The sequence below is a fragment of the Parasteatoda tepidariorum genome, chromosome 1 (assembly GCF_043381705.1).
Source record: "Parasteatoda tepidariorum isolate YZ-2023 chromosome 1, CAS_Ptep_4.0, whole genome shotgun sequence".
In the NCBI taxonomy this organism is placed as follows: domain Eukaryota; kingdom Metazoa; phylum Arthropoda; class Arachnida; order Araneae; family Theridiidae; genus Parasteatoda; species Parasteatoda tepidariorum.
Genome location: NC_092204.1, coordinates 25,361,983 through 25,389,901, shown reverse-complemented (window position 1 = coordinate 25,389,901; position 27,919 = coordinate 25,361,983). Strand labels below are relative to the sequence as shown.

Below are 27,919 nucleotides of genomic sequence, written 5' to 3'. Positions count from 1 at the left end.
AAACCACTTCAATTTTCCATTTAGCATAAATCATTCTCTAGAAAACTAATCACTTCGTATTATTATGATTGAAAAGACGTTCAAAATGCAGAACAATCGATTATAATAAATCTCAGCCCAGGCGCTTTTGCCAGAACGCCAAAAGTTTTCGTTGGCGACAAAACTTGGCGCTGCAAACTATGAATCAGTTCCGAAAAGCGTGGTTAGGATTAGTGTCAGAACTGTAAAGTGTGTTTTCCTGTAAGGTTCACAAATTCTAAGCTTCTTTACTGAGAACTTAAGAGCGGGATGTTCGAAATCACTTCACATCACGTCTTCGAATCATTTACCTTACGTCTTGTGTACGTTTATAAAATTTAAAGATTCGGTATTTAACTCTAACTGACATATAAAAACACGTTTAAGTTATTGAAATCGTTATCAAAATAAGTGATGGATGGATTCAAATAGGGAATTACTTGAAACTGACTAAAAACTGATATTTTTCTTAACGATTAAAGAAACCGTAATGATTTGCTTCAAGTCTTGGTGAATAAAATAATGCTTTGGAAACTGCAAAAAAAGAATGCTAACTAATATAAAAGTTTTATCAGTTTATGGAGTACGTTTCTCATTTAAATTTCACTCAAAGCTACAAATAATCAAATAAATGAATTCATTACAATCCTAGCTCACAACTGTAAACGATAGTGTGAAAGTAATAAAAAAGGATTATTGGAAACTAAGGTGTTAAGTTATTCAAGAACAGAGAATCGATTGTTCAGCATGTTCCTGTTTTGTGTATCTTTACTACTGTTTGCTTGTAAGTATGTTTTTATTATTTGTTTAAACAAACGTATCAAATTTAACCATATGCATTTTAACTATCTTTCATGTACAATACAATACCTAGATTTTTTTCGCTTTTGATTTGAAAAAAATATGATGTGTACATGAGTGGTTTATTAAGGGATATTTTTCAGAATTCAAAGAAAGCAATAAGTTTTTAAAAAATTATACGTTAGTAAATGGTGCATATAAAGCAATTCAAAAAACTGTTAAATTAAGGACTGATTAATTGCGAAGGACTGCTAGTCAAAACAGCATGCAATTAAAAGTTAAAATGGCAAACAATACTATGGAAAAATGATATAATATTATAGACAAATATCTTTAAATTAGAAGAAAGGAAATATTTTACAAAGAAATATTTACGGAGAAAAAATTCTAATACAATTACCGTAATGAATGGTAATGAAAAAATACTCATAATTCTGTTTAATGGAACCAAAATATACGGTATTTAAAGCAATCATTTGGTAATTATTTTTTATACAATAACGAAGTATCGAAAGTTCAGGTTCTTAGAATTATAGTTCTTATTTCCAACATTGTGAAAACATTGCTAAAATGAAAAGTAAATTCAGCCAAATAAATGTTCATTATGTCATCATCAAAGGTACTATTTTAAAACTACCAAATTTTACCACATTCATCAAATTTTAGATCGTAGTATAAAACTATATTTTATTGTTAATCTTACCAAAATCATTACCAAAGTGCTTCGGTGAAAATTACGGATCGAGTTGTAGAATGTTTCCATAGAGCCAGAGACACGGTATATTGTATTATATTCCGGTAGTTTCGACCAAAAATTTTTTTCTCTCAGAGCAGATAAATATTATCTTTATAAGTTTTGCTATACAACCAAAGAAATCTTTATTTTAAAAAATTGATTTATGCCAATGTCATTCATCTGTCAAATGAAAATGCATTGATTGATTATTATTTTTATTTGATTTTTATACGTCTTAATTTAATCAATATCTTTAATAAAAATTAATCCGATTTTTAATGAAGCCTTTTTTTTTAATTCTTTTCATTTCCAATGGCAAGGCAAAAAGGTACAAATAGAAAGATAAAATAAATAACGCATGCAAATGCACGTAGGATAACAAAGAAAGAAGACCGAAGCCATTGCCTTAAAAGTTCTCTTGCTTCCCAATATCTTGAGGACTCAGTGTGTCCATGAAGGAGTTTCATAGCAAGTGACTGCGAAAGACAGTAGATCATTTAGCCGCAGAGCGTTGCCCGAAGTTCACCACGAGGAGGTAGATCTACGTTGAACTCCAATGAAGTTCTGTTCTAAAAAGTTTCAAATATTTCCATATGCTGCTTTTGCGTTCTAACTCACTAATGCTGTTTTCAAAGCCTTGCTTTCGATTGCTCTCTTGATGCTTAAGTGTCACAAGTCTACCGGTCATAATTTCAGTGCTTGTCTGTTACTCAAACTGTATGAGTAGTTTATTGCCATTTTTAACTTTTAATTCTCTCGACGATTTTTAAAATCTTTGTTTCTGGTCTTGCACATTTTATTCGCTTGTAGTAATTTTTCGTAATTTCTTTGCATTCCTTTAGGTAGATTTGTTAGTAAGAGTCAATGCTTTGCAAATAATTGCAGGTAATGAAAACCTGTATCTTCACACAGGGTGGCATATTTCCCTTTAGTATGATATGATTTTCGTGAATAAAGTTCAAAACGATTTTGATTCTTCTGTTTATTTCATAGATGTCACAGAATTTTGATCTCTGCCAAAAGTAAATAAACTTAACTTCTTCATATTCTACGCTGTTAACTTCTTTTTCCTTCATTAAAGTTAGTTTTTGTCTTACGTAAATTAATTTTACTACTTCATAACTGTATCGTTGATCATTTAGTTTTTTTTTCAAAAATTTATTACAATATCATAAAAGTTGATTATAGATTTTTTCCCCTGTTTTAATGTCTTGAAATAGGTAGTGCTTACGTATAAAAGGCGATTTTGCAGAACAGAAGTTAATAATTTAGGTGATATTGTGTTCCTAATCTTTTTACTTGTTTGCTTTCCGAGTTGATTCATATATATANTATATATATATATATACTTTAAACCTATCGGGTCACAAAGTCCTCCACGTTCCCATAACAAATCATACCTCTGGGGTAACTGAATTGATCGTCTTCTTGTTCAAGTCGAAATTACGATCTGTGAATAAACGGATACATGAACGGGTTTGCCCTATAACTGGGTTGTGAGTGTGTGGCTGAAGTTGTATTTCTGCTATTGATGGCACCACTGAAAAACAGTAACTGTACCATTTGCCTTAAATTCGATTGGTTTCACCAATCAGGCTTGATGATATTTGCAAGTGGAATTAGAAACAGCAACAACAAGCAATAGAAGTGATGGAACTTACAGCGGTGGCAAAAGCCTCCTCACCGTCAATGAAGACAAAGCAGTGAGGCATTTAATATTCGTTACATTCGTTACTTAACTCGATTAGTTTTTTGATTCCTTGAATATGATTTGTAATGTGGAATTTACTTGTAAAACCTGCTTGCGCTCTAAACTATACTGAGTTCGTGAAAATCTTATGAAAAAATTCTTGGAGATCAAATTGAGGCCTGCCTTACAGTTCTATAGTTTTTAACACTTCCTTCATTTCCATTTGTTCACGAAAAAAGCTATCACTTAGTGGGATATTTTTGTTAAGAATTTGATAAAAAAAAATGGTAGTATTTTTGCGAAATATACAGTAGATAATTATGATAATATTAATTTATAAGTCATTTTTTCTTGAGCATTTACTTCCTTTTATAGATTCGTAAAGTATCCATTTGTATGGAAGTAAGATCTAAAATGTTCGCAAGCTGCATTTTCTTCATTAGTGTTTTTATTTTTTGAACACATAGATACTCAAATAATTATAAATATGATTTCTCAATCAATGGTATTTACATTTATTAAGCCTTTTTAGTAAATAAATTTATTTTAAACTAAATTAATTATCAATTAAAGAAACAAATTATGAATATAAGTGTTTTTGAAAATCTTAATTTGGTTTTCACAATCATAAATTATTCATTTCACTAAACTAAATCCTGAAAAATTTCACTTTAAATTAAACAAATAAATTATAAAATTCTTTGAATACATTGCATGAATAAAAGAAATTAAATGTTTTATGAAGAAAAAAAAATTGTTTCATTTAGTTTGAAATGAATAACTAGTATAATTATGTTATGTAGTAGTTAATTCTTATCTTTTTTCAAACTTTTTTCATAAATTTATTCAAAGAAAAACCGTTGTCAATGCAAAAAAGCGTTTCTTTTTCTAATCAACAGTCTAATTATTTATTTACGCAATTATTTTTTACATAAAATTACTCCATGATTTAAAATTGCTTTTCTGCAAATAAAAATGCTAAAAATTTTTCTTTCTAATACATTTGGTTAAATGTTTTTTTTTTCAAAATATATTTTGTGTCATTTTTAAAACTTTACATTTATGTATTCAAAATGGATTTTCAAATACAGGAAAAGGAATATGCAATTTTAATGAATCCAAGGAAACCAAGGGAAAAAGGAAACTGAAAAAAAAAAATTAAAAATGTCTATCATAAGAAATTCTAAATTTTAACTTAATTAACTTGAGTAATAATTTTTTTATTTTCGTTTTTCTCATTTCATTTATGTAACAAAGCAGACGTAAAAATTCAAACAAATATTTTTTAATTTCCTCTAAAATTAATTTTGATTTTTTCTTATTAACCACTTCAATTCTTAATATAATGCATATTTTTAATTAATGTTACGATGAATGATCGAAATTTATGGCTGTTGACTTCCACCGGTGAATGTTGACAATCACAGCGTCACTTTAGTAAATGTCCAAAATATATACTAGGTCTAGTTAAGTGCCACTGTTCGGTATACATTTGCCCGGTATGCCCTACATAAATTTTTTTTAAGGTCAAGTGCCATTTCTCAGTAAGAATTTAACCGGTACTCCGAACACTGATGTCTCTCCTAATCTATCCATTGATATTATAATATCAATGCATAAATTAATATCAAATCGGATATAACAAATATTTCGGACATTCACGAAAGTGACTATGGAGTTGCTGACATTTACCGGTGAAAGTCGACATTCTCTTGATTTCGGTCATTGACTTTAACATTAATATTCGATAAAAGGTAAGTAAAGTTTGAAAGGAAATTACTAGGATAAATTTATACTATAACTATAATGCTTGTTTAAATATTAAACACTTTTAAAAAATTTCAAAGCTAGCTTATGGTATGGCCAGTGATCAGTAAAAAGTGTTTTACTCATTGAATATAAAACACATTTGTGCCTGGAAAAATATAATGGTTACAAAAATACACGCCTACCCGTTAATCTTTTCTTGTTAGAANGGTATACATTTGCCCGGTATGCCCTACATCAATGTTTTTTAAGGTCAAGTGCCACTTCCCAGTATGAATTTAACCGGTACTCCGAACTCTGATGTTTCTCTTAATCTATCTTCAGCATATATTAAAATATCAAATAAATATTATAATATCAATGAATAAATTAATATCAAATCGGATATAACAAATATTTCGGACATTCACGAAAGCGACTATGTGATTCACCGGTAAAAGTCGACAATCTCTTGATTTCGATCATTCATGTTAACATTAATATTCGATAAAAGGTAAGTAAAGTTTGAAAGGAAATTACTAGGATGCATTTATACTGTAACTATAATGCTTGTTTACATATTAAACACTTTTAAAAAATTTCAAAGCTAGCTTATGGCCAGTGATCGGCAAAAAGTGTTTTACTCATTGACCATAAAAATACAGTTGTGCCTGGAAAAATATAATGATTACAAAAAAAACACGCCTACACGTTAATCTTTTCTCGTTAGAAAGATAACAGTGACCACAAATTAATGTTATGCTCGTAAAGGTCATCTTTAATTTAGACCTCGAAGCTGTTTGAGACTCAGGCGATTTGTTTAAAGAAACAAAGAAAACTCTGGAACTTGGTTAAGTAGTGCAGTGCTGCCATCTGTCGAGGAGTGAGAGAGTTGCGCTTTTGTTGTCAGGGGTCACCGATGTGGAAAGAGTATGAGAGAGATCTTCTTTGGTTCTGGCGGGGAATGAGTTCGTGATCTCTGTGTCCATTGCTTAATGCCGTAACAACTTTGGAAATGTAGTACAATTGAGATAGGAAGCTTTATTAAACTGGCCTTTTAAGTTAACAGTCAACTTTACTAACTTTGCCTAAGTTTATCACAATACTGGTTTTTTTTCTCAAAGCACGAATCTGGCCGCATAAATGAACGGTCTTCTCAACTAATTTCTCAACTTGCACTTTCAAGTTGACATAAAAATAATTTTACCAGTGGCTATTTAAAAAAAATTAAATTCATTACCTTTTGTTTTAACTAAGAGTTTTGAATATGCCAAAAAAACCAAGGTTCTTCAGTATGGGTTCTTTACCTACTGATATTTCATTCCATTCCTCACTCACGGATTTTTAAGGGATACAAAATTCATATGACATTAAGCAAAAATCCTTGTTTCTAAGATAGACTAAACGGAAAAATCATTGGATACAAGTACGGTGATTGAGGGGGATGATTATTTTTTTCCTTTAATATTCAGGGAAAAAAGTTGTTGCTGTGAACCATTCTTATGGGCCTTTAGTTTGGTGTTATGGACATGCATAACGAGAACATAACGAAAACAGAACCCATTTAAATACATTTGCATGCAAGCTTAATGAATACCTAGCTTAAAAAAAAGCTTAAAAATTTGCTTGAAGATAAAAATATTTTATTTTAAAATTTTTGTCAAATATTTCTTGTCACCCTGCAATAGAAATAACTGTTTTCTTTTTAATTTTAAATATTTCTTGTTCAATGTGAACGTTTCAAATGTACTTATTACTTAATTAAATAGTACTTAATTTAAATATTATGAAGTGCATTTATATAAGAGTTTTTTAAGCGAATCATGATCTCTTTAAGTTTTTTTTTCTTAAATTTTCGACTCATTAGAAAAAAATTCTAAATTTGTATTTTCAATTTTGAGCGTTAATTAATCAATATCAAAAAGTAACACAGAATTGCACTGAAGAAAGAAATACACAAAATAGGGATTTCTCCAGTGTTTGTACATCATAAATATATTTCTTTATCTTTAGTATATAAATATATATATAAATTAGATTTAATTAAACGTTTTAAAGTGTATTTTAGATGATAGTTTTATTTCTGGAAGAATGAATTTTTCCATGCCACTGGGGAAAATTTTTTTTTTGTTGCATGAATTATTTTGATAATCTGTATAAATTTTCAAAATTATTTCAATGTTTTTGATATAGTGCCCCGATAAATACGTAATAAAATAAAAAAACTTCCACATATTCATAGAAGGGGTAAAAAGGAGTTAAATCAAAACTCAATTTTCTCTTTCAAACTCTCAATTATTTGTAAACACTTAATAACCAATAAAAATTTCTTTTTTTTCTTTCACTAAAAATAAGAAATAAATTATAATTTAATCAAATGAAAAATTATATTCACTATAATAAAAATCGAAAGAAATGAAATGGAATGTTTTTAGCAAAGTGAACTAATCGAATTAGTAACAGAACTGAAATGGAACCGAAACGGCTAGACCGAAATGACATATACAGTGCATACACATGTATATAAACGCATAAGTTCTTTAAAACTTGTACATTCCGACATAATATAAATTAAACTAAAACTATCACTCTGAAAAAAAAATTAGTAGCTTTTCTAACAAAACTAATTTCAGATTTAAAATCCCTATCCTCGAATTAGGTAAAATGAAGTATTTGTACGAATGCAACAAAAAATTTGTTAACCAGTGTAATCATTATTTCAAATTTCATTTTGTGCTGGTCTTTTCATACAAAGATCTTATCGGTAAGCTCTTTTTATTTCGCCTAAAAGTGAAAATGCGTGTTTAAGAAAATAGACATATTTCAAAATGAATGTTTAAAGAAGAACACGGCAAAAATTGTGGAGTTTCAATGTTCAACTCAGATTTAAAAACCAAACAAGGAATTTAGTTCTCACTTTTCTTTAATTTTTAAACACTACGCATAATCATAATGGGGCAAAGTTCCTGACTTCGGGGTAAGCTGTCTAGGTATTTAACAGAAGTAACGTTTTAGGCATCTATTTGCACTCAGAACGCTAAACGTTGAAGTGGTTTTACAAAATCCTAATTTGTACAACTTCAATTTCTTAATTCTATAATAAGTATACAGCTTTTTGAAAATAATTGTTGATTTTTAATATCGTTTAAAAAAAAGACTAATTTAAAAAAAATGTACCAAGTGATTTAGGCAAATGGACAACATCAAATTAAGAATTTATTAGAATCCATTAGTTTGAGAAAGTAAAAATTTTCATAAGAGACGTTTGAAAATGGAATAAAATGTTATGTCCATTTACTTAAACACGCATTTCGAACTGAGTCCATTTTCTTAGGCACGGACTTTGAACCGTGTTCATTTTTAAACACTCATTTTAGCTATGTGCGTTTCCTTAAACACACATTTTCAGCCTTGTTCAGAATAAAAAGCTCACCGACAATATGTTACTGTTTTATTAAGGGTGAACATGTTTACCTAAAAATAATGCTTAGAAATAAATAACATGGTATACTCGAGTTTGATTTTTTGAGTTAAAATAAAGGTTTCTTAAACTTTATCAGATTGTTTCTCACCTTTCAAATGAAAAAGAAATTGCTTCAAAAGTGCGGATTTTTGAAATGATTAAAAACTTTTATGCAAATAGTTAAATTTTTCTTTAAAACTTTTCAAAATAAAATGTTTCATTATTCATTTGTATGCTGTTTAAGTCCTGTTAAAGTTTCTGGATTATACCACATCCGAAACAATCCTTTAAAAAAAGATATCAGTCATTAAAAATCAGAAAAAAAATTTCTTTTCAAGTCGCCAAATATAAGATTATCACCCGATTATCACCACCAGATTTTAACTATTAACAAGTCATTATTTTAATTCTTTAAAATCCTTGCTACTTCATTATGGAAATCTGCAAAAAACAGAAATCCAGATCCTACTCTTCAGAATTCTTTAATAGCTTCCAAAATTGAAATGAAAAAAAAATGTTTGAATCTAACGTGTCAATAAAAATTGGGTGATTTTCTCATACCCTCCAAAACTAATGGCATTAATATTTTTAAAATTATTTTTTCGAACGTCATGATATTATCAACATTTTTTAGCCCCGTTACAAATTGTCTTGCTGAATTGGTACTTATATATATTTTTATATAAGTACCAGTTTAAAATATATTTATAAATTACTTAAAATATATTATTTGGTACTTATTAAAATATATTTAATAAGTACCAAAAAAAAAATTTTTTTTCTCGTATTTTATTATTTTTTTCAATTTTATAACATTAAGTTTATCATAAAAAATCTAGAAGTTTAACATACTAAAACTCAGTCTACATACTTACTTTTATCTTTCATATTTTACATATTTTTCAACCCTTAGCGTAAAAATTAACCCCGACCATAACTTTTACTTGGCCTTTTGAAAATTGTTTTAATGTAAGTTTTTCTTTTAGTCTTTGATTCTTGATGATATTAAATTAAAGTTGTTTTAAACACCACTAAATAGTAAAATAAGCACGGGATTTTCTAGATCTTTCAAACTCTAGTTCCCGATGTCACACAGATTTATTTATGTTGATATTGCTTGTACTACCTATACCAACCAACGATAAATAGTTAGTAAAATAGAGTCCAATGAAAATGAAAAATGATTAAATATAGATATAAGCTAACAAATCTCTCATATTATAAAACGATTAGAGTTTTTAGAGAAAACTATCGGATTAATCGGCTATCAGAGGGAGTTTTAATACAGATAATTAGGTCTGCGGAATATTCGAAACACCCAATTTTGGGGGGAAAAGGTTCAAAATTGCAGATTTCCATAAAGTACGCACATACATACATTTAAGCATTCTGCTTTATTTATCTAGATGCATATAAAATTATATGCAACGCTGCGTAAGATTTGAATTTGCATACGATCTTATGAGTGTTAATGTTAACGTTAGTTTCTCGGGATGTTTCCTAATGACCACCCAAAAAACACGCTTTCTGTTACCTAGACAAAAGAAGTACCTTAAGGGTTAGAATTAATAGTTGAGGAAAGAACAAATAAGAGTACAATCGAAATCAAACAAATCGATTCTGATTAAGGTTTGACAGAAGATATCAAAGCCTTACTTGCCTGTCCGATAGCAATGATAGAGAGCATCTGAAACGTTTATTATTCGAAATATCTCCCCGTTTCCCCAGACTATCAAACTGATTTCAATTTAGTCCGCATTAGTGGCTCAAAATATTTAGATTGTTTTCTATAAAACATTGTTAAATTGCTTTCCATAAAACATAAAATAACATAAAATATTACACATAATAAACATATAATATTATTTTATATTTATTNTTATTCACTTTTGAAGTTAGTAATTTAAGTGTACGAATACTTTTGACTGCCACTGTATTTCAAAATGAATGTTTAAAAATGAACACAGCCAAAAATGTGCTGTTTCAATGCTCAAGTCAGATTTAAAAACGAAACGAGGAATTTAGGTCTTACTTTTCTTTAATTCTTAAACACTACGCATGATCATAATGGGGTAATGTTCCAGACTTCAGAGGGGTAAGCAGACTGGGTATTTTACAGAAGTAAAGTTTTAAGCATCTATTTGCATTCAGAACGCTAAGCGCTGAAATAGTTTCACAAAATCCTAATTTGTACAAAGTCAATTTCTTAATTCTATAATAAGTATACAGTCTTTTAAAAAGAATTGTTGGTTTTAATATCGTTTAAAATTCGTCTAATTTAAATAAACTGTATCAAGTGATTTTAACAAATGGACACCATCAAATTAAGAACTTATTGGAAACCATTAGTTTAAGAAAATAAAAATTTTCATAAGAGACGTTTGAAAACGGAATCTAATGTTATGTCCATTTCCTTAAACACGCATTTCGAACTGTGTCCATCTTTAAACATTCATTTTTAGCTATGTGCGTTTCCTTAAACACACATTTTCAGCTCAATCCAGAATAAAAAGCTCATCGACCATATGCTACTGTTTTATTAAGGGTAAACATGTTTGCCTTAAAGTAATGTTTGAAAATAAATAACATGGTATACTCGAGTCTGATTTTTTGAGTTAAAATAAAGGTTTCTTAAACTTTATCAGATTGTTTTTCACCTTCTAAATGAAAAAGAAATTGCTTCAAAAGTCCGAATTTTTTGAAATGATTAAAAACTTTTACGCAAATAGTTGAATTTTTCTTTAAAACTTTTAAAAATAAAATGTTTTATTGTTCATTTGTATGCTGATAAAATTCGGTTAAAGTTTCTGGATTATACCATATCCGATTGTTAAATTTTGACAATTACTACTTCACATTGTGGAAATCTGCAAAAAACAGAAATCCAGATCCTACTCTTGAGAATTCTTAGAAAATTTTAATAGCTTTCGAAATTGAAGTGAAAAAAATTTTTGAATCTTTAGCGTCAATAAGAATTGAGTGATTTTTTATGACCTTCAAAACTAATGGCATTAACATTTTTAAAATAATTTTTCGAACTAATGTCATGATATTCTGAATATTTCTTAGCCCTGATACAAATTGTCTTGATGCATTGGTATTTACTTCAAAAAATATATATTTTTGTCATAGTCTATTACCTTTCTATTTTATAATGTTAAGCTTATAAAAAAATAAACTTTAACATACTAAAACTCAGTTTACTTACTTACTTTTATCATTCATATTTTACATATTTTTCAAACCTGATTGTAAAAATTAACCCCAACCGTAACTTTTCCTTGGTCTTTTGAAAATTGCTTCAATGCAAGTTTTTTTTTTGCTTTTAATTCTTGATGATATTAAATTAAAGACGCTTTAAACACCTCTAAATAGTAAAATAAATACGGTATTTCCTAGATTTTTAAAAATCTATTTCCGAAGTTACTCAGAATTATCTATGTTGATTATTTTTGTTGTTATTTCTTGTGCTGACCTACACAAACCAACGATAAATAGTTAGTAATAGTTAGTAACCGATAAATAGTTAGTAGCGATAAATATCCGGGAGCAATGCTAAAGAGCATCTGAAACGTCTTTTATTCGAAGCATCTCCCCGGTTCAACAGGATATCAAACTGGTTTTAATTTTGTCCGCATTAGCGGCTCAAAATATTTAGATTGTTTTTAATAAAACACAAAATATTATACATAATAAACATATAATATTATTTCATGTTTATTAATCTACATAGATTTATTTGATATTTAAATTAAAATTCAAGTTTCTGCTTTTCAAAATTTTCAAAACATTGTAAATTTTGTCGATTTATTTTATCGAATAACATAAACATAATAAAATCCATTTTAGGGAAAATTTTACCGAAGGAAAATTTTTAAATGATCCACTCATTATGAATAAAGATTTTAAGCGATTATGTTTCTTGGAATAAGCGCATTATGTATGCCTAAAAAAAAACAATAAGTCTTCGTATTCTCTCCCAATCATTATCTTATTAACAATAAGTTTTAAGCTATTGTAGAATTTTAGATTTTCTGCACAATGCAAATTGTTGCAATACGTTTTAATTATTTATCTTGAAAGATTACGAGTGCAGAATCGTTGTTTCATATTTGTGTAACCGTTCTTTGTCCTTCTCCTTCAATGGAAATTGTAATTTAATAAAGTCAGGAAATTAAATTATCATTGCTTTGATCTGAAACTAGCGAATAGATGTAGACTATGAAGGCCCTTTTATTAAGTATTTTCGCATTGTTTTTGATGTGAAAATAAATATTTTTACCCATTTTTAACATATTGTGTTGAGATAAGAATAATTAAAACGCTTCTAAATTATTAAAGAAATAAGTTGGATGCACTTCCTTTAAATTTATAAGCACATAAGTAAATTAAATTCCGTTCAGAAACTCTTAAAATAAAATAAAAAAGATAAAGAATAAGAGTATCACTTTGTTTTCACTCAAATATCGTCTATTTTTATACTTACCGTATTTTATTGTATTCGCGATATTTTGTCTTTGGAAGGTTTTAACTTTGTAGAATTTCCTAATTTCTAGAAATTTATGTTTTACCTTTTTTTAACTTCGAAATTTTATGTTTGGTGAAATTTAATGTTTGTGAGATTTTTCTTGGCAAATTTTTGTAACTTTGTTTTTGAGAAATTTTGTGTTCCAGCATTTTTTTGAAATTATTTCTGTAACATTTCGTTTTACGAGAGTTTGTGTCATAAAGAGTTGTTATTTGCTACGTAATGTTCCTGCAATGTTTTATTTTTCTTAAGATTTTGAAATTAGGAAATGGGTATGCAATATATTACGAAGGAAGGAATTGATATTTTCTGTTAACAATAAATATACCTAAATACGTCCGCTAGTAAATAAGCAAATAAATAAATAAATAAATAATCGATTAAATAAATAAATAAATAAATAAATAAATAAATAAATAAATAAAGTTAACAAGGGAGAGAAAGACGACTGCGACACGATGGGACAGCAGTGCTGTGCTATTCCTTCAAAGATTTGCAAATTCTGAAATCGAAAATATATCCTGTCTCTGCTATATTTCTTTTAGGAAAAATACCGGCATTCATCTACTTTCTTTCTAAATCTGCAAAGGCAACTTTCGCAAGGAGCCAGTTTGGTATTGAAGGAATACAGTTGCATGTTTATTGTTTCGTAACCTTTTCTTGTGGATCCCATGCTTACTTCGATGTTAAAATCCGCTTTAAGAACCAACTAAAAACCTCCTGGAGCATTTCAACACCTTTTCTATTTTCTGCATTTTTCCTAATACATTTAAAATAATTAGAAGTTTTTTCTAAGTGGATTTTCACTCGTTTTCTGCACATGCATTGCCTTAATAATGCATATTATATTTCTTCTCTTTCTGTTTCAGAAAAAGGAATAATAGGGACAAAAAAGTAAAGATTGTCTGTTTGCCAGTTGATTTTGCTCAGCGTTCGAACAAAAGACAAGGTACTTAAAATTAACGAGTGTAAAGTTAATTAGAGAAATTCAATTTTCGTCAAGTTCTCTAAACTAATCTTCCTCCTGCATTATTAGTGAAAGTTGTTCGAATTCTAAGTTTGAAACAAAAGGGAAAAATCTACTCCCCCCCCCACCCGAAGATGTGTCTTCCGGACATAACGAGCTGCGAGATTAAAAGTATATTTGGCAAGTGAATCCAATTAGAGTTTGCATATTATTGTTTCCTTAATTATTCGAGAATTTATAAATTTTAATGATGTTACAAATTGGACGTGATTAAGAGACTGATGAAAGAAACTATGCGAACGAGTTGGAATCGTTCGTTAAAATTGTTATATTCTTTTGAAGTATCGAATTATTAGAATTTGAAGTCGCATATGAGATGAAAGTTTTGATTCATTTACAGACGTAGCATTCTTATTTAAATGTTGCAAACCGAAATATTTTTGCTTTGTTTTATTATTTCCTTTTTTAAAATTATTTTAAAGAAATGGCTAAGAAAACAAAGCTTTATAAGAATTTCAAAAAAAAAAGAAGAGAAAAAAATCTAGGAGGCTCTGTTTTTTGCTCGCTTCTCTCATCTACCCCGTAATTTCTTCACATGCATCATAGTTTCTTTTTTTAATATCATAATTTTTGAAAAACAAAAAAACGAAGATTAAAGCAAAATGTAATTATCAGAATTTTGTGTAAAAAACATTTTCAAAAAAGTTAATCGTAATGAAATGAATTATTATTTTAATTTGAAATACAATCAACTGCACTAGAAAAAAAATTGAATTTTGGTTAGAATGCCTGATGCAATAAAAAAAGATATAAACGAGAAAAATTTTACTCGTTAACGGTATATAGCGATGAACTTCTAGCTTTACAACAATTCAAATCAGAAACGGTTTTCCTTAAATTAGAGTTTCTATATTTTAAATATGAATTTTAAAATTTATATCTGTCAACATCGAATCTTTTATTTCTTTTCCTGTTTCTTTCGACATTAAATCAATAGCGAGCTTATAAAATAATAATCTTAAGTAAGATAAATAAAATTTCCTAGAATAGCAGATGAATAGTCATTTTTTAGAGTTAAGATAAGTAAATAAAATTCGGAATAAAATATTTAAAATTACAATTCAATTCGAATAAATACTTGAAAGTTACAGAGTGGTCCAAATAGAATTTTATACTGCAAGTTTAGTAGTAAATACAAGTTCTCGACCTAATTATCGTATGTTGAATTCATCGTGATCCCTGTTCGCTCACCTTCGTAATTTCAGGTTTCTAAGTCTTTTAGCTTTTGGCACTAAAACAAAAATGAAACTTATGGTTGGACATTTTAAAGGGTGGTGGCCGCGTCATTATGCATTCCGTTTTTTTTTTAATTCAGAGAGAAAATTATTTTTTCTGAGTTTTTCCAATTAATTGACATTTTCATGTTCGGATTGATCATGCATGCACAAAATTTGTGGTGAAACTACCGTTCTGTATGGTAATGAGAATTTTAGTAAGAGAAATTCCTTACAATTATGGTGAATCTTAACCAAAATATACGGTATTTATACTAATCATTTGGTAATTTTCCCGATAAAGGTTCATCGGAAGTTCTGGTTTTCAAATTTATAGTTCTTATTACCTCACATTTAGTAAAAATAGAAGGAGTAAATTTATTGTTATTTTAAAAGAAAATTTGACCAAATTAATGATTTTATGTCATGCCGAGAGATATCATGATAAAATTACCACACTTTGCCTCATTTACGAATATTATTATTGACGATCAACTAGGTTTTATCGTTAAGGTATCTGACAGGGCAAAATCTTTGAAACCAAGTTTATTATAAATTTAGAATTTCTTTACTCTTACCTTTCTAAAAATATTTTACTTTCGTTCGTACTACAATTATTTACCAAGTTATAGCAGTTTTTCTTCAAGGTGATACTGTAACAGTGGATGGACCAATGGTTTCAAGTCTTTAATTGCTTTTATCTCAAAATGAGATTTTTTCGCACTTTATACCACCTAAAACACTATATATCATGTTGCTTCTAAAATAATTCTCTACATTGCTTCATGAATGTTTATGAGAATAGTACGCTGGATTTGAACTACAGATAAAGAGAAAAAAGTAAACTTTTTTATGCATGTTTTTCGCAAAGACAAGTATGTAATTTCTTAAAAATTTACTTTCTTTTTAACTACAGATCCCAAACTTAGTAGTATATGCACTTGCTTTTAAGATAATGACTCAAAACATTGCTGATAGTATTCTAAATAAAATCCTCTAAGGATTTTTTGTTATATGTGATAGAACTTTTTTGACCGTGTTTACCAAATCTGCAAAAAACGCCTTATTTTAAAATAAAAATGGCCATTTAATAAAATAATAACAATAATAATAAATTATTTTATTAGTTTTATGAGTTTTTAAGCATAATAAAACAAATAAACTAGTTTTTTAAAATTTTGCAACAATTATTAATTACATTAATTATTAATTAAAAAAAAGTTGTCAAAACTAGTCGGATACCTTAATTGTATCAAAATAATTTCCAAAACGACTCCTAATTACTGACTATTTTGGAGCCAGAAACACGTAAATTTTACCATATATTTTTGTTATAATAATAAACTGAAGAGTTAGTGTTTCTTACAATTCCAGAACCGTTTGCGAAATCGTTCTGAAATTCTGACAACAGTTAGGGGTAATTTTACTCCTCAATTCAAAACGTCTCTCGAGATTTCAATTAATTCGTTTAGAAGAGGTTTTTGAGAAAAGGATTCGTCTCGATGATTAGGGGTTAACTTTTTTTTAAAAAAAAATAAACTATACAGACGATTGTATTTTTCAAGTATCTTAAAGATAAGTTTTATGATATTTGTTAGCTTTCTGTTTGAAAAGAAAGGGATTTGTTGCACGTTCTTTAATATTTAATTATTTTTTGTTTATTATGTCAGATAAACTAAATGATAAAATTGAACATGGTAGCATGGATGGATTTTATCATTAAATTCATAATTCTATAGTAATCCAAAAACTCGTATATATCTATTTTCTAGTTATGCTGCTTAAACTCGTTTCTACAGTAAATAACCTAAAATCTACGGCAATTAGAATAAAAAAATGTAAGTTATAAACTGAAAAACAAAATTAGTTAAGAAAGAATACTAATTGTACATATAAAATTTGTATTAAATTGTATACATAAAATTTACATACTGAATAGCATAAAATATCTCTATGCTGTTATTAACTACCGAAAATGAGTTCTGCTTAATCTCATAACGTAAAGCCGCCGGTGAGATCCACAAATAATAATAATTAAAAAAAAAGAAATATTTTAAATTTTTTAATTGTGTTTGTATATGTCTTTCAATTAGTATATGATTGTAGTGTTTTTCTGCCCTGATATTTTTGATTATCTACATTTTCACCTCCCTTAAAGAAAAACGGATATTCAGGGAGACGCTAATAGACAAGCAGATTTTCTTGAAATAAATAACAATTCATTAAAAAAGGAATTTCTTCGCGCTGCGATCTCTTTCTTGATCAAATGCCGTGAGATGTAATTTACACGTTCATTCAAGCAAAGAAACATATATTCTGCCACCGTGGCATCATACGAGGGAACATCAACTTAAATGTTTTCCAACAAATTTCACTGAATGAGACATAATTACTTTTCGAAGAAAAAATCTATTTTTCATCTGCAGTTCATTATATCTTCCATCTCCTTAACATTTGACATTCGTTCTAGAACCCATCTATCGAAGAAGTTAAACAAAAAAAAAAAATCTAATCCCACCGAAGGAAAGGAAAAAAAAACTCTCAATTTTATGCTCTTTAAAATCTCTCCTAAAAGACAAACTTTCCAAGTTCTCCACCTCCCCCACTCCTCACCACGCATCATTTGTTGCCACTCTCCTGGTTGAAAATAACTTCGGAAGATGCTCATTAAGACAATCAAGAAAAGACATCTTTGGAAACTGGCAACACTTAAGCACAGCTGCCGCGACGCCTGGAATTATAGGAGTGTTTAAAGACGCTAAACATCACCGAGTATCGGTCGTTTAAGAAAAATGAAAAAGTGGAAATGCGTAAGCAGCCCATAATGGTTACATCGTTTTGACATTAACTTAAGATGAGTTTCTGGAAAGGAGTAATTTGCAGGTATTTTCTTTAATTACTCGGATGAGAAATAGATGTACGTCTGGATTTGGCAGCAGATGTATTCAGATGCTTCAATAGATACGCAATGACATAAACATCTAATCCAATGCCTTAAGCAGTAATAGAGAATAATTTCGCGGTATAAATTTAAAATAGAAGCGGGTAAAATAAGGTAGTTTAAATACGGGGATTAAAGACTGTAAAATGCTGGAAATTTCAACACTGTGCTGTTAATATTTTGTACAGTTTTATACAAAACCATTGAAATTTAATACCCTTAAATAATCAGATTTAGTGAATAGTTCATTCTTCAGTATACTCATTTGATACGGTTTAGCACTATCATAATGATGGCCTGTTGAATTTTTGTAATAAAAAATTTTGTATTTCTGAAAATTTTTTTTAATGAAAATAACTAAGTCGCTTATATTTTGTACAGTTTTTATTTAAAATGATTGAAATTTAATACCTTTAAATAATCTGATTTAGTGAATAGTTCATTCTTCAGTTATATTCATTTGATATGGTTTAGCACTATTATAATGATGGCTTGTTAAATTTTTGTAATACAGATTTTTGTATTTCTGAAAAACAATTTTAATGCAACGATTGAAATTGAATACATTTAAATAATCAGATTTAGTGAATAGTTCATTGTTCAGTTATACTCATTTGATACGGTTTAGCACTATTATAATGATGGCTCGTTAAATTTCTGTAATACGGAATTTTGTATTTCTAAAAAAAAATTAGTGAAAATTATTTATGTTCCATAGCATATTTATGGAATTTAAATAAATAAAAAAGAGTAAGACAAAACCGGGCACCAACTCCTGCTGTTTATTGGAAACCTCAGGCTACTAGTTGTAGACAGACGCCCTTATGTTTGGAGATGAATGAAAAACGGAGGAGGAAATTTATTTATCTACGATGATTTTTAAAAATTCGATTTGAAAACTTTAATGCATTAACTTAATTCTGTAGTTTATGGAAGATTTATTTTAGGTGAGTTCTATATCTGATTAAGCCTCTTTTTAGATATTGTTCAATTATTAAAAGATGTTTTAAATATGCTACATTTATTTTATTTGGGGGGGGGGTAAAAAGGTGGAGTGGTGGTTTATAACGGTAATCTAATGAGTCAGTTAAGGCTAAGTAGCTTTTTCCCCAATTATCCAATTAAAATTTCTGGAGAATTGGATACAATATTTCATCTGTAAACTATGGGCAAATGACGCCTGTAGCTTTGTAGAGATACTTGATTAAAATTTTATTTTTAATTTCTGTTCTTAAGTCTCATAAACTAACTTAATTTCTATTAATTGGTAATATATTTCTAACGTTTCCTAATTTGAGACTCTGTTTATTTCTAGGCATAGGAGGCTCATAATATTAATATGTTGTTATATATTTCATTACCAAACAATTCTTTTTAAGTATTTTTGGGGAAAAGCATAGTTTCCACTTTGAAAATTTGTTTCTGTTTCTTCTGTGCTATGTAACAGAATTTTGGAAGTTTTTAATATATCTAATTGAAAGCAGTATTAAGTAAGTGGCTCACCACATTATTGCTCAAACTCTTTCAATTACTAAAAACGATACAAAATTTAGGATACAGAAAAAGTTTAATTAATAGTTAATGTCTTTAATTAATTTTTAATAATATGAATGCTTTGAACTCTTATTTTGCTATAATTATTAACAAAAAATGCGAAAATTAATTGGATTAGCAGTGGAAAATATTAATATTATTGATTAAATTTTCCATAATATGAATGATTTCCACTCTTATTTTGCGATTATTATTAAGAAAAAAGTGCGAAAATTAATTGGATTAAAAGTGGAAAACATTCATATTAAATTAGGAGTAGAAAACATTAATATTAAAATCAGAGTGGAAAACATTCATATTAAATTAGGAGTGGAAAACAATCAAATTAATGAAAAAAAAATTTTATGATGTGAATGTTTTCGATTCTTATTTTGGGATTATTATTAATAAAAAATGCGAAACTGCATTAAGTGGCGAATTTAAAGAAATACTGTTTTATACATAATTTTTATTATGTTATTAATCAAACAAAGATTTACTCATATATTTATACATTACCTACATTTGCCCCTAGAAATAAGATTCGTATAAGTCAGAAATGCATGCCAAAATACATAAGAGTTTTATCGATATTTTTGAGAAATAGCTTTTTGCCTCAAAATATATGTTATAAAACTTGGATGTAAAGAAAATACGGAAAAAATATCACGACTCGCTTTAAATTCAGAAAAACCTATTTTTATAAGTGCTAATAATAATACACGAGAAAAATACACAGGATAGATAGCTCGAAAAAATTCGAATCGAAAATCGAAATATATATTCGAATAAGACATTTTTCAGATTTGTGTTAACTTAATATCTGAATTACGTAAATTATGTGATAAATAGAAAATTCCATGGAGTCATGATAGGTTAAAAGTAAATTGAATCCGTTAAAAAACGTTATTGAAAAATTTAATGTCTGTAATATATATTCATAAGCTGAAAGTTGTAAGATAAATAATATAAAATAATTAAAGTTTGAAATATGTTAGATTAAAATTTATTATCTATAATATATCATATTAAGGTTTCAGGAGTAAAATAGATTATTTTATAATTTAAGGTCTTATAAATACAATGTTAAAATTAAATATACTACGTAAAAATTAAATATATTATATCAAAATATATTATAATAAAAACAAAGGCATAAAATATATTGCATTAAAGCAAAATTTCTAAAATTTATTTTATTAAAAATTTGGCTCTCAAGTATATTGCACTAAAATTAAATATCTGAAATAAATTATAATAAATTTGTATGTCGAAAATATACTGTTATAAAATTATATATTTTAAAAATACTTAAAAAGAAACTTAATCATTCATAATTGTTTTCAAATGTCATAAATTTTTACCGTTTTAGACATTTTTCTACATTGTTTTACACTAAAATTTATTTTTAAATGAATTTAATTTACCCTTATATGTAAGGTTTGAAGATGATATTGTAAAAAAATAAAATTATTAAAAAAAATGGTGATAAAAGTAAAGTTATATATGATGAAAGATTAAATCAGAAAAGTAGAAAATAATGAAGAAAATGACATTATTGCAGGAAATCTATTAAGGAATATTATCAAAAAATTGGAAATTTAGATGTAATTATTTTAGTACAAAATTTCAATAAATTAATGTTTGTTTACTTACTTAAATTGTTGAAATATTTTGAAACTTACATACGTTTTTAGTTTTTCAATATTTTTTATCATTTACGATGGTTTTAAACAATATGGCTTTCAATAGCGACAATAATTTTCAATTAACTTTAATTTTCTCTTGAATACGATACAAAGACGATATCGTAAGTAAAGCAAATCATTAAAAAATAACAATAATGATAAAAAGTCAAGATATAATTTAGGATAAAATAAGAAGAGCAGAAAATAAAGAAAAAAATAGGAGATAATTTTATGTCGGAAACATATAAAAAAAAAATATTACACAAATGTCAGAAATTTAAATGTTATTATAGGTTATTTTGACATCTTATCTTAAAGCAGTGTTTTAACCCATTTGGAAAAGCGATGTTGCTTTAGGCTTTTCATGTTCACAAACTTTTCGACTCGATCAATTTCCTCACCATAGCCACAAATAAAGAGCTCAAAGAATTATTAAAAATAAGGTTTTCATACGCATGCATGAAAAAGCAGCACAACAATATGAAATAAGAAAAAATAAAGCCAGACGGTATTCCAGTACTTCTAAACATTGATATTTTTTCAGATAAATTTTTTTTTAATATTAGCATGCATTTTTAATGTTTTTGCATCATCTCAAACACCAATTTAAAGTATTTTTATTTTATTTTTATGATTAATTTATTAATAACTATTGTTTTGGGGGCAGTTTTAAAATAAATTTGAATACTGAAGAAGAAGAAAATATATTTTGCGACATCTTATAAAACGTGCATTGGCTGGAATTAAAAATTCATCCAGACCATTGGTCTACAAGAAGGCATACATAAATTATTACAGGTTGCATACGTCAATTGATGCAGGATGCATACACCAACTGATGCTATCCAGAAAAAGAATTGACTAATGTGTTACCAGAAATCACAATAATGCGATAGCAATTTTCTCTCTTTGTTTCAATTAAATGTAATTATGATTATTTTTAATTATCCTTACATAATTAAAAACGTAACTTTGCACTAAGCACAATGCAGTAAGAAATTAAACACGCAGAATCTTTGAACAAAATTGTCTAAGTCATTCACATCAACATATAAAATTATCACCTGATTAACTTCAAACAAATGAAGCGTGCCGCTAAAACATCAAAACAAATTGCAGTCCACTCATCAAAGGCTTTCTTATGGCCGGCCATAAATATCAAAATAATGCCACGCGTGCATTACTACATCAATTTATGCAAATCACGACCGAAAGTACCAGAAAAATACTTTTAAAACTCAACACAAAAGACTCACGCTAAAACTCCTCCTCCTCCCCCTCACAAGAAATCCACATTCAAAGTCTCTTCTGCTTCAAGCCTTAATCTCTAGATTGCAAGCCTTTCTCCCAGAGGGGTTGGGGGTTGGAATCTAAGCATTGAGGGGGTATTTAGGGGGCTTTTCGTAAACGCCTCAGCAGTTAATTGCAAACGACTTGCTGAACTGGAAAAGGGGAGAATTTTAGGGATTCGTTAGCGCGCACCACTGCGTTTACGAAACAGAGTAATCTTATTCTGTGCTGTCTAACGGGAATTCGATAATTATTTACTGAGACTTTAATCCTAGGATAAATATATATGCCTCCACTAATGTATTCGCGAAATTTGCGCTCTGCTTTCTTTAATCCCTCGCCAAATAACTTATATTTTTGGTGAAATGAGTCGCATTGTCTCCTGCAGGTACGAAACAAAAAAAAAAGAACGGATAAAAAAATCTGAAGAAGAGGAAAAACAATTCATAATGCAATCATGGATGTGGAGGAGGTGATTATAAAGAAAGAAAATATTTGGCTTCGCTTTCTGGACTGATAATCTAGTGTTAACTTTGAAAAAGAGAAATCGTTCCATCCCGAAAAATGTGCCTTTCTGGCCAATTAATTAATCGGAAGTAAATATAGCATGAAGAGTCTAGTATTGCATGGAATTGCTCATTTGCAAAAGCAAACAGCTGAAGTCGTTAATTTTCTTTGTTATTGAATTTCCTTTAAAGCACCAAATGCAATTTTTATATTTATTTCTGAAAAACATATCATTATTTTCTGAATCTACTCTAATGTCTTTTAAAGCTAAAACAATTATTGAAAAATTCAAATTGGTTAAAGAGAAATTAGCAATTATTTATAATAGAAAACGAATCAAAAAAATTGATTCAAATTAATTGAATAAAAATAATGTATTTATAAAGAAAATCGGTATAATGTCTGTAAATGCTTTATAAAAGTTTTTTTTTAAAATAAATGGAAATATTCTTATTTTTTCTTATACTACGTGTCTTAAAAGTTAAATTCAAACTTCCCCATGACGGCCAGATGGCCAAGCGGTTGGCGTGCCTGATTGCGAAGTCAATAGCTGCTGGTTCGAATTTCACTTAGGGTATGGATATTTTTCTCTATGTGCTGTCTTCTGTTGTGTGATGTTTGAATGTGGCCCACCCTATAAACGGGTATCTGTGGCAGTGTAACGTGGTTAATGTTGCTTACCTCTGTGGCATCTTTCACAGGTTTCCACCAGGTAACGCTGAATGAGCAACACCTCCGGCATTTTCCTAGGCGAAGAACGATAAGTTCAGTGCCTGCCGTTACGAAAATAAAAATAAAATAATAAAAAACTTCTCTATTTTGTAAATATTTAAAGAAAAATACAGTGTTGGTTAACTGACGGTAACTTTAGACGGATTGCTGATGAGAAATAATGTTTGTCCAAAACAACATTTTCTCCCCTGATTTGCGAACAATTTTACAGATAACTAGAAATTCTAAATGAAAATTGAGGAAAATAAGATAACGATTTCATCATGTTAGAGGGATAAATGAGTGCAAATCCTTTAGAAAAATCAAGCTCATTCTCTGTCTCAGATATGCTTCCTAGAAGCAAAAAAGAAGAAAAAAATTGGTAGAGAGAAAAAAAAAACATTGAGTAATCATGTGTATAAAGGACGTCATTAAAAAGAAAGAAATATTTGGCTTCGTTTTCCGGATTGATAATCTAATATTAACTTTGAAAGATCGAAAATTTTTCATTGCCAAAACTGAGTGTTTCTTTCCAATTAATTAGTCAACTGCAAATATTTTACGAAGTAGAAATTGCTCAATTACAAAGGCAAACAGTCAAAGTCATTAATTTTCGTCATCACTTGGTATTTTTTAATTATTTACTTTTTTTTGAAAGATTTAAGATATTTTTTTATTTTTTCTTAATCTAATTACGCATAAAAGCATACGTCATAAGATTATTTAAAAATATGACCTTACGAAGAAAAAAAAACAACAACATAATTTTCGTTTCAAAAATTAACAAAGCAACAAAATTTTCAAAAAAAAAAATTATTGCTATTTCCTATAGTTTATCTATATTCAATATTATAGTTACAAATTATTCAATTGATTTTCATAAAAATGCAAAAGTTACTACAAAATATGTCGAGTTCAACACGTGATGCAGGACACACTGTGATGTATGAACACGAGAACTTTTATCATACATGTCACAGCGTGTCCAACTTAGTCCATAGACAGGTATGAACAGTTGGTTAATGGATTTGCTCACTCCTATCAAAATAATTTAGTAAAACACAATCACTTTAACTATTTTAGTGGAAGAATTGGCTTAAATTATGTAAGAAAAAGAAGTAATAGTACTTTCTGCATAAATAGTTGAAATTGCAACCTATTCAGCTGAAAAAATAATTACTGAAGGTTGAAAAGAGTTAGTGACAGTAATGGAACAATATAAATAAATTTTGACCCAGCGGCCAAAGAACATGCTCAAAGTGAAGATGGCCGTAGATATGAAAAAAATATGAGGTGTCACATGAGGGTAGATCGACACTAAAAAAAGGGTTAGACTATCACTTAAGACTATTTAAAATAATTAAAACTAACTCGTAGTTTTTTTCCTCATTCGAAAAATTCCACTTAAAAAGTTTATATAATGGTCTATAAAATAAAAACTGAGATGCTTCAAAATATTACAAGGTAAAGTTAGTTTGGAAGCATTGTAAAAGAACAAAGGTAATTATGATTTCTACAGTATTGCATTTGAGACATTTCTCTCAAGTTCCATCAATTTCCACGAAAATCTGAAACTGAATGTTATAAGTGAAACTAACTACATTACAATAATTTCATAATAAATTCTAGCTTTCCGTAAATACAACAACTGATTTTTTTCTTTGTTTTCTTTGTCACCCAATATTTCTTTTTTTTTTTCCAACTAATTTTTTGTTCTTTTTGATCCGAGATCTTTCTCCGTCATGGAACATTTCTGACGGAGAAACTCACATGGGGCTTTAATCCAAGCAATCATAACCAAGTAAGACCTTTTCATCAATCTCCCATTTTCTTGTTTCTGGAAGAAAAAAATAATAAATGTTGCCAGAAAACATTCCGAGTATTCGTTCGGGCACTAAATAAAAAAAAAGAAAATGTATCATGGCATAACCCCTTCAGAATGTATTTCTCACTCTCTCTTTCAATAACAGTAGTAACAGTTTTTTGCTAGAGAGATGGCTCTCAAGTATTAATTATTTTTAACTTTGGATTATATGGAACAAGAATGAATAAATTTATTTGTGAAGAATAGTAACTATTTTTGAAATATAAGCTATTTTTAAAATATAAACAAATTTTAAGTATATAAACTATTTTTAAAATTTTCCTATTTTTTAAAATATTTTACTCCATTGTAGAAATGGCAAAACTCTCCAAAAAAAATAATGATTTTGACAATGTTATTTCAGATAAATTAAGTAGGTTGAAAAGTAACTACCATCTCAATTCGCTAATTTTAGTACAAAATTACAAGGCATGAACTTAATAAAAAACCTTAATCAAATAAACATTGTCTATGAATATTGCTAACATTTTAGCAACGTTGCTAATTTACTGGTTTAATTGTGGTAGCAAATTGTACAACTTTTCCTCCCTATGATTAACTGCACTTTTACCTTTAAAAAATATCACTGTAGAAAATAACGAGCAACTTTATTCTTGCCAATGAGCAACATATTAATTCCATTTATTTACCAGATTAATTCGATTATTATTAATAATAATACACGGTGATTATAAAAACTTTTTCCTTATTATTTAAAAAAATATTCACTTATTTTTTTCCCCGGCATAAGTAAATTTAGCTATTTTATTTATTTGTTTATTAAATTATTTTTATAGTTTATTTGTTAAAAAAATTGTTAAATTTCCGTTTTTCATTGGTTACTGTATCACAAGCGCCAACGAAATGAGAAAATACCGAAAATGAAATGAAATGTGATCCAATATGTTGCATGAAGAAATTGCTTTCAACTAATACAAATAAATTATACTAATTAAGAGCATAAATTAATCATATTTTCTACGTATCCTTCGTATAATTGTAATTCGTAATAATCGCATTTCAATTAGCACTGCACACTATGCATAAGCAATGTCAGAAATGTTAATTCATTTCTTACTCTGCCAGTTGTTTTCTGCAATGCCAGATTTTTCTTTTTTCTGTAACATATAATAAAATTAATAGAAATATAATAACATTAAAATTAACATAAAATTTAATTTATGTTCTTATGTTGGAACATTAATGTTCATATGTTGGATAAAGCAATATTAGAATGATATATACAGATGGTAATAAAGGTAGAAATGTTTCGAGCACTCTAAAATTGGCACCCATTCTCAAGACTCACCAGACATGAGTTCAGAAAACAAAAGAGATATGAAACCACTAACGCACAGTTATGGACAAAAAACGGAAAATAAAATTAAAAAAACGAAACTAGAAAAATCGTGATAGCGGAGAACGAAACGAAAAAAAAAGTGAAAAAAGCAAAGTCAGAAGAACCACATTGGCAGGGAGAGGCAAATCAGAGCAAAATGCATTTCTTTGCACTATGGAGACATGATTAGGAACTCATGTTCTTAACAAGTGAATCGGCATACATGTGAATGAAGCAAGATTCTAAGTCATCGAGATGAGCTGATCTGACTGGGGAGTCTTTACTTTCCCTTTTCATTGGCAACATTACCTTCTCTGTTTCAAATCTCTTTTATTTTCCTAAAATGCATCTAACGTGTGTTAAGAATGGGCGCATAATTTTTAACGCTTGAGACGTTTCAACTTTTTTAAGTATCTTCATATATCTTCTAGCAAATGGAGTTTTTATATTATTGCACAGATCTTTCCATTTCAGTTACTAGGGGTTATTCATTTAATTAATGCTCTAATGGTACAAAATAATTAGCACGACATTTAATGTTATGAAAGATTTACAAATTACTTAGCTACATTTTCACTATCAAAACTCCTCATTCCTTTTCGAGCTGGTATCCATTAGACAAATAAAAATCATAAATAGTAATTTATGTTAACTAGTAAATGCCCTGAGAAACTTTGTAATACAACAATGATTAAGTCTGACAGAATAGTTTAGGATAACTATTAATGATCTACCCAAGCCAAGCGTAGGGAACCATCATTAATTATTTATAATGCTGCATGCTTTTGGAAATATTTGCTGAAAACAATATCAGAGCATTGAA

At 28.3% G+C, this 27,919-nt stretch overlaps 1 protein-coding gene across 3 annotated transcripts in view; it reads left to right on the top strand.

Annotated features, from left to right (window-relative positions):
* The first annotated feature begins 211 nt into the window (after positions 1–211).
* Positions 212–27,919, top strand: part of LOC107448201 (cell adhesion molecule Dscam1) — a 233,495-nt gene continuing 205,787 nt past the window's right edge. For all 3 annotated transcript variants that reach the window (XR_006225556.2, XM_071177674.1, XM_043045821.2), the window contains exon 1: positions 212–802. Coding sequence is in view for 2 of the 3 variants with exons in the window: in XM_071177674.1 (XP_071033775.1) it covers positions 766–802 (37 nt within the window). In the remaining variant the exon portion in view is untranslated. The remainder of the gene's footprint in view (positions 803–27,919) is intronic.